At 43.0% G+C, this 8,627-nt stretch overlaps 1 protein-coding gene across 1 annotated transcript; it reads right to left on the bottom strand.

The window, feature by feature from the left end:
- Window positions 1–2,106: 2,106 nt before the first annotated feature.
- Window positions 2,107–8,046, bottom strand: LOC143027481 (uncharacterized). Its single transcript, XM_076188768.1, has 2 exons — window positions 7,853–8,046; window positions 2,107–5,007 (listed from the first exon to the last, which is right to left on the bottom strand). The coding sequence occupies exons 1-2, from the start codon at window positions 7,950–7,952 to the stop codon at window positions 4,799–4,801; spliced, it is 309 nt and encodes a 102-aa protein (XP_076044883.1). The 5' UTR covers window positions 7,953–8,046; the 3' UTR covers window positions 2,107–4,798.
- Window positions 8,047–8,627: the final 581 nt, after the last annotated feature.

Genomic DNA, 8,627 nt, shown 5'->3' with positions numbered 1-8,627 from the left:
TAATAGTAACCAAGAGAATAGTAGGAAGAGTTAAGGATGTACATTTTCCTGGAAGAGAGAGTGGGGGAATATCAGATAATTTTTTGGTGGAAGATATGTTGAGAATGGAGGATAGATGGAGAAAGAGGAAAAGGACAGAAGGTATGGAGGTGCTTAGATTAAAATGCTTAAATGAGAAAGAAAAGGAGAAGTACAAGACGAAGTGAGAGAAGAGTGGGAAGGAGTGAAGGATAGGGTAGAACTAGGAGCGGAGGAGGAATGGGGATGTTTCAAGGAGTGAGTCACAATGTATGCAAAGATGGTGTGCGGAATAAGGAGGATAGAAGAAAATAGAAGGAAGGGTAATGAGGGGTGGGATGATAAAGCAAAGAAGGTTGTAAAAGGAAAAAAACAAGCATTCACAGATTTGTTACAATATATGACGAGGTACATAAAAAAGAGAAGAGAAGTAAAGCATAAGATAAAGGAAGCAAAGAGGAGAGCATATGTGAAATGAGGTTAGAGCAAGACAGAAAATTTTGAAAGCAATAAAAAGATGTTTTGGAAAGAAATTAAGAGAGGAAGAGGATGCGAATGAAGTAGAGAACAAAAAGTAAAAGGTGCAGATGGAGAGATGATAATGGAAGAGACGGCAGTAAGAGGAAGATGGGCAGAGTATTTTAGGGAGTTGCTAAATGTGAGGGTGAATAGGAAGGGAAAGGTAGCTGCAGCGTGAAGCGCTAAGATAACGAGAGTGATGAGTGAGGAAAGTGGGGGAGAAATAAGGAAAGATGAGGTGAAAGCAGTTTTAAAATGATGAGAATAGGTAAGGGGTTGGATGGGTGTCATGCAGATTGTCTAAAGAAAGGGAGGTACAATGATGGTGGACTGGCTGGTGATGTTGTTTAATGTTTGTTTAAAAGAGGATAGTGTCGGAGGACTGGAGGAGTGCATGTATAGTATCCCTTTACAAGGGAAAAAGGGAACAAATGTGAGTGTAGTAGTTTCAGAGGGACCAGTTCGTTGAGTGTAGTTGGGTTGCGTGGATCAGATTTTTGTGGTAGGACAGATATGTGAGAAAGCTTTAAGAAAAGGTAAGGATGTTTTTGGGCCTTTATGGGTTTGGAAAAGGATTATGGCAGGGTAGAGATGAAGGAACTGTGGGAATTGTTACAGATATATGGGATAGGAGGAAATCTGTTAAGAGCAGTCAAGAGTTCTTACAAGAGAAGTAGAGCCTGTGTTAGAGGTAAAGGTGGGACTTCGTCAGGGATGTGTTATGTCGCCTTAACTGTTCAATCCATATATGTATGGGGTGGCGCGAGAGGTAAACGCAAGGATAATGGGCCGGGGTTTGGTGATGATTAAAGAAAATGGAGAAAAGTGGGAGATAAGTCAGTTGTTGTTTGCTGATAACAAGGCGCTTGTGGCAGAATCAGAGGAGGGATTAAGGAAGTTAGTGACAGAGTTTGGGAGGGTGTGTGTGAAAGAGGGAAGTTGAAGACAATTGTGGGCAAAAGTAAGGTGATAAGATATACACGGGGTACTTTGGCAGTAAATTGGAAGTGAGTATTAAGGGAGAGAGACTGGAGGAAGGTGATAGCTTTAGATACTTGGGTGCGAATGTGGCAGGAAGGGAACGAATGGAGGTAGAATCCTTTAGGGGATTAAAACGTGTAATGAGAAATAGACATTTGGGGAAGGATGCTGAGAGGAGATTGTATGAAGGAGTGATTGTGCCGACAGCACTGTATGGGGGCAGAAACATGGAACATAAGAGAGGAAAAGAGGAAGAGTTTGTGTGTGTCTGAGATGAGATGCCTGAGAAGTATGATAGGGGTTACTAGGCTGGATAGAGTGAGAAATGAGGAGGTGAGGAGGAGAGCGGGGTGCAAAGGGAGTTGGGAGATAGGGTTGACGAAAGAGTATTGGGGTGGTTTGGACATACGGAAAGAATGAGTGAAGAAAGATTAGTAAAAGAAATGTGGAAGGCAGAGGTAGGTGGAGTGAACATGAGGGGGCGACCAAGGGCGAGATGGATGGATGGTAAGAGGGACATTGGGAAAGAGGGGCATGTCTGTTCAGGAAGGAAGGGAGAAAGGCAGAAGATAGGGATGAGTTGAAAATAGTTGTTTATGGATAATGCTGTGATGCATGGAAGGGAGGAGGTGGGGGTGGGGTTTGGAAATATGTGTAAATGATATTTTGATGCAGCTCAAAGGGATCTCTCCCCGTCTTTTTTTCTGCATGACGGAGAGTGGGGGTCACCTATTAAATGAAGCGGCCTTGCTACGGATGTGCTGTGTCTTGCTACACTGCTTCTAACCAAGGGCAGTGGGTGAGATGCAGGGACGACCCATCATCCAGGAGCAAAGATGCAGCTCAAAGGGATTTCTCCCCGTCTTTTTTTCTGCATGACGGAGAGGGGGCTCACCTATTAAATGAAGCGGCCTTGCTACGGATGTGCTGTGTCTTGCTACACTGCTTCTAACCAAGGGCAGTGGGTGAGATGCAGGGACGACCCATCATCCAGGAGCAAAGAAAAGAGGGAGGGATGGGGGTGAATAAGAGTGGAGTATGTAGTGATGGGATGGGTGGGAGTGGAATTGATGTCTTTGTTTTTAGTCTACCTCCCTTGTAAGGGTGAAATAGCAATTGGTATATACAAGTATGAATATGCATGTATGTATGTATGTATGTATGTATGTATGTATGTATGTATGTATGTATGTATGTATGTATGCATGCATGTATGTATGTATGTATGTATGTATGTATGTATGCATGCATGCATGTATGCATTATTATTACTATTATCATCATCTTTATTATCATAATAACTCCTTCATTCGTATGGGTGATTTTGCTGGGGGTGGCTACCCAACCTGGTTAGGCTTGGGGAGGCTATGTTTGGGTCATATTTTCTAGCCTTCTCCTCTTGTGGGGTGAGCAGAGCGGATCCTGAATAGAGCTGGTCAGTTATAGAGGCTGCTGCCGAGCTGTGCTACTCTCCATCATCACACAGGGAGATCATTGGGCCTACACCACTTGTTATGTGGGTTGTGGCTTCCAGACATCATCATCTGCCCCTACTGTCTCGCATCACTGACAGAGGACTTAAGGCTATTAGTAGGAAAAATGAAATTATTGTTAGTGGGAGAGACGGTGACTGAATATGCACTCAGTTTCAGTCGCTTCCTCACTCTTGATGTTACCCAGGGGTACAAAAGTGATGAGGTAGTAGTTTGTTTTTCTTTCTCTTTTCGAATCCCGTTTTGAGATCTTGCCTTCTTTCGCTTAGGTAGAAGATAGGATGGAGACGGCTGCAAGACCTTTAAACAGGATTCATAGCAGGTAAGGAAATCCCTACTCCCTAGAACGGCTTTATACTGTAATCATAATAAATTCTTATAATTAATCAAATTATCAAACAATCAATAATTACATAATTACAAAAACAAAGGATAAGAGGGACTTGGGAGTACTGGTTATGGTAATTTTGTCGCCAGAATCAAACATCAAAAGGATCACTGGGGAAACTTATAATCCAATGAAGAACATTAGAGGAAGAGTTCCAATGCATGCATAAAACCATGATGAAAAATATGATCAAATACTTGATTGGTCCTAGACTATAGTCTGCTGCAGTTAATAAAAATCCTGGGCCTAGTCCAGAAATGGAGTTTCAACCTTCCAGGGCACCTCTTGATGGAAATGAAGGGATTGACGGGTTTTATAAATGGGCAGCAGATTCACTGACCATCTTGCAGTACCACGTGGCACATGCATGTGGTACCCGTCATTGATCCCTGAGAAAATGGTTCTAGATATTCTAACAAAACATACAAAGAGAGACTGAATATTCTAGGGCTACCAAAGTTAGAGAGAAGAAAACTTAAATATCTAATAATGTTTAGTCATGAAAGGTGTAAATATATTTCGACAAAGAAGACAATTTATAGTGGAAACAAAGTAAAATCAAAGGTCACGAGATGAAATCACGACTTGATGTTTGAGGGGAATTAAAAACTCAGTTTTCCACATAGGATTATTGATCCATGGAATAGTTTGGATGAAGACATAGGATGATTTAAGGTCAGAATTGACCAATGGGAACGCAGAGACAGGGCTATACGAGCATAGATCTTACCTGGATACTAGATCTCGGCAAATATGACTAGGTAAATTTTCACACACACACACACACACACACACACACACACACACACACACACACACACACACACACACACACACACACACACACACACACACACACACACACACACACACACACACACACACACACACACAAATATATCAATATAGGTGCATGTACTCAACCCTTTCGCTGCGTTTACATGCACCTTTACACAAGTTGCCGCCAGAAGGCACGTTCGTTCAGCAGAGGACCCCCAAATTCCATTAAGCATTTCGCTGCATTTTATAACATATCTTTAATCTAGCTGCCGCCGGGGGATTTCACTTAGCACCAAAAAAGTTTGAATTATTTTCAAGGTACGTACACATATGTACTGGTCCGATACATTGTGGTTGTATACAAATCAAGCTAAACTTAATGCAAACATAAAGACAAACCCTAAGGCACTGCAGACTCTCTCCTTCAGTATTAAGGGGGTGTCACGGACATTACTAAAATCTGACAGCAGTCAGAGGGGAAGGAAAAAAATGGGGGTTAGTCATGTTACTCTACATTCTTATCCCTACTAAGAGGGTGGCACAGATGATAAGCAAATCAGGTTGTTGGCGGCGGTGGTAGCCGGAACAGATCGAAGTGTGTCACCTGGTGTGGCAGGGGTCAATGATGATGGGAGTGCATGAAGACGTTGAGTAATATGAGTGTTAGAAGGCCCAAACAAATGCTGGCAATCTTTTCGAGCATCAGGCAGACCTCGGACGGCTCAATTGGCTGCTTGGATGACTTGGAAGTGTAGTCGTCATCATGGTGGTGATGTTCTGGGAATTCCTTGGCGAGAACTTCGATGAAAATGACGTGGATAAAGATTCCTGTGAAATTAGGGCGATTAACAATGGAAATGACCATGAACTTCGAAAATTCAATGTATATATAAAATATTAGGAAGTTAGCGTCCAGACTATCTCTGGCAATTCTAATCCCTTTGGGATAAAACACTTGACCTTCTCGGAACAGGTTGTCCCGAGGCTAGTTCGCCTTGGCTCAAGTCAGTCGCATGTATCTCCTCCGAGGAGGGCGACCATCTTCAAGACCAAATAATGTCTCCATCAACACCTTGAACCTCGAGTTAGCTCCTCAGCAGATAAAAACAGTCAAGAATATATTTATAACGTCCGTCACCGTGTTGCAAACCTTAATATGTGATGATTAATCTCACGCGCGCGCGCGCGCGCACACACACACACACACACACACACACACACACACACACACACACACACACACACACACACACACACACACACACACACACACACACACACACACACACACACACACACACACACACACACACACACACACACAACACAAGATCATTCTATTTAGATGAAGACCGAAGCCCAGCTCCCATGTAACCTCACGTAAATGTGACCCTGTTTAGAGACCGGACTTCAATACTCGCGTAAATTTGATTCTCATTTCTAAACATTACTTTCGGCCATGTGTCGAGGGCTTGTGATGATAAGTAGGCAGGTTCATTTGGCATTGCATCAATATACATGAAGTGCAGATAGTGAAAAGAACACATAGTTCGAAATAACAATTAAAATTGCCAAGGATAACACAAAAAAAGCATGTAAGCTTATTTCCATTGTGGTCCTCATTAGACTGATTTTCCACGATAAGTTACACAGACAACATAAGTAGGGATTAAGGGGGCCAGAGACAGTCATGAGTAATACCAATCAGTACACATATTACACATAAACATTATCATAGATTTACTAATACTACTAAAATGTTCGTAACACGTAGGATATTGAGACCAAAACTTGAGCACCATCACAATAAGGAACATTGCATTATGCATCAGGAACAACAAAATATTGCTAAAAGGTACCAAAACAGTATGAGTGAGTACCAGATCAGTGTAGTACCATTAATGATATACTACATTATTCTACAGCTGTAGCAGCAAGTGTAGGACAATAAAGGGAGAGTCCATCCCAGGGTAAGAGTAAATATCAAGTACCACGGGATAGAAGGTAGCAGGCCATCAACAATATCAACATGTTGTTATAGTGAATGCTACATGGCAGCTAGGGTCACCTATTAATTAATTCCAAAATTTACCTGTACCTCAGGACGGAGTGGGCAATTACACATTAGTATGAGCACTAGGAAGTAGTACATTATAACCTGAAGCACCAGAAGTAGGGTACAGGGGACCAGTACTCGTATGAGTAAAACAACAAGGAGATCGAGGGAAAGATCCACTTACCTTGGGCCTGGTGCCCTGATTCACCAGGCTTGTATTATGATCAGATCATAACTTTTCTCGGACCATACCTGAGACATATACCATACTATGACAAGCAAAACAAAGGTGGAAACTAGTTTTGAACATCAAACATTGTTATACTATGCTAAACCTCTGAAGGACAAAAGGGGAGGTCAGAACAGTTATGAATGAATGCAGATTTGGATGGTATTACTCATGGAGTCTGGTACCCCTCACTAGGCTAGTAGTACATAAAATCAAGGCTGTTCTCGGTCCACAGCTGAGACATATAGTCCTTGACATTTTTCTTAAAAGTAACCTTGCTATTTGACTGCTTAATGGACATAGGTAGTTCCATAGTTGAACACCTGTGAAGTGAAAGCTGTTTTTGGAAGCTTCTAGTCACGAGCCACATTTAGGTGGGATGGAATGAAAGGTCACTCTAGCAGTACGGTTTAGTAGGAATCCATGCGAGTGAACAGCCTTTTTCACGATCCATCCTCCATACCTTATATGGGGAAAAGGATATAAAATATGCTGTAAATATAGCCCATCCCACAGCTTTTTCCGACGAGGTAACCGCCTCCATTGGAAGCAAGAGAGTAAGGAATAAGTAGCTCTCTATGAGCCATGAGATTCACTCTACTGACAACCTACTCCGCCCTGGTGAGCTGTCCCCTTCACAGTGAAGTTGTCTTCTCCTCCCTGTACATGTGATAATAGCAACCGCCGCCGACGCAACAGAGCGATAACAGAACTGCGGCTATTAGCCGTTCCAACCACACAATTGGAAAATGTCGCTTTCCCAAACTTGCCCAATTCTTCCGGTCCTTATCTCGACCCTAAAACGAGACGATGTAGATTCCAATCTAGATTATCCAAAATTCTGAGCTCTTAAAACAATTAGTGGAGTACCCATTTTTTCTCATTGTGCCCTGAAAATGAAAGAAGGACTTTGTCTCGACGGCGTAGTGGTAGCGTTCGCAACTACTGCTACAGTGGTCCGAGTTCGAATCCCGCCCAGGGCTGAAATAATTTCAGTATCACTGCGCTTCGAGTCGTTACTCCAACTCTCGTGGCCGGGAAGTTGTGTGTGTGTGTGTGCGTGTGCATGTAAGGTCATAGCATTACCCATTGATCGGTCATATATGAGCTCTGAGCTATCTTCCGGGAGTGAAATAGCTGTCGATCACGAGTCCAATACGTGATCCAAGACCATGGTGAATCACACACACACACACACACACACACACACACACACACACACACACACACACACGCACACACACACACGCACGCACGCACACACGCACACACACACACACACACACACACACACACACACACACACACACACACACACACACATACACACACACACACACACACACACACACACACACACACATAACTTTACCTTGACAAAAACTTACCCGTAGCTAGCGCTTCGAACACGGCGGACACAATCTCACGGTGTTCGGAAGGAGCGTTCTGTAGTCCAAGACCGGCACCGATGCCCATAGGAAGTGTCATTGTAAAGAGAAGGACATAAAGAAACTTATGCCACCGGTCGAGACTCTTGCTCTTGCTCACCTGCCGAGGAAGACGCAGAGGATACTATGCTGGTACAATTGAACACATGGTTTACTGGTATGCATGGTTAGGTATGTAGAATATTTTTCTGCAATCACAGCTCAGTAAAAACGAGTGGCTTATATTTCTTATGAAATTATGAGAACCCTTCAACCAGATATGACAGTTATCTTCATTGCCTTGGACATGATACTATGTGTGTGTTTAAGCCCTTCACCATGTTGTCGTGCTATGTGGACTTTGTTCTACTTGTACATCTGGGAAAGTGAAGTTTAGACAGCCGAGGAAAAGCGGGCGAATATCAGCTTGGAGTGGGTCTCAACGGATTTTGGGTTGGAATCTGTCTTCCCGGATGCATGAAATCGTCTATTTCCGGGCTAAAAGCCATAAAGTACGTCGCTTTATGGTTTCTTATTGTAAAGATCCTGATGTGCACAACACTAGATCATTCTATTTAGATGATGACCGAAGCCCAGCTCCCATGTAACCTCACGTAAATGTGACCCTGTTCAGAGACCGGACTTCAATACTTCAGTTTGACTCTTATTTCTAAACATTACTTTCGGCCCTGTGTCGAGGGCTTGTGATGATAGGTGCAGGGAATGGTGGTTCCTG

This window comes from Oratosquilla oratoria, chromosome 8 (assembly GCF_046742065.1).
Source record: "Oratosquilla oratoria isolate Oo_2021 chromosome 8, ASM4674206v1, whole genome shotgun sequence".
Classification (NCBI taxonomy): domain Eukaryota; kingdom Metazoa; phylum Arthropoda; class Malacostraca; order Stomatopoda; family Squillidae; genus Oratosquilla; species Oratosquilla oratoria.
Note: the sequence above shows the minus strand (reverse complement) of the source record. Positions and strands in the feature narration are given on the sequence as shown.

Excerpts from the sequence above, each read along its gene's own strand:
- LOC143027481 (XM_076188768.1), bottom strand. The coding sequence starts at position 7,952 with ATGACACTTCCTATGGGCATCGGTGCCGGTCTTGGACTACAGAACGCT. Across the intron at positions 5,008-7,852 it reads GTTCGAAGCGCTAGCTACGG|GAATCTTTATCCACGTCATT; the intron begins GTAAGTTTTTGT and ends CTAATTTCACAG.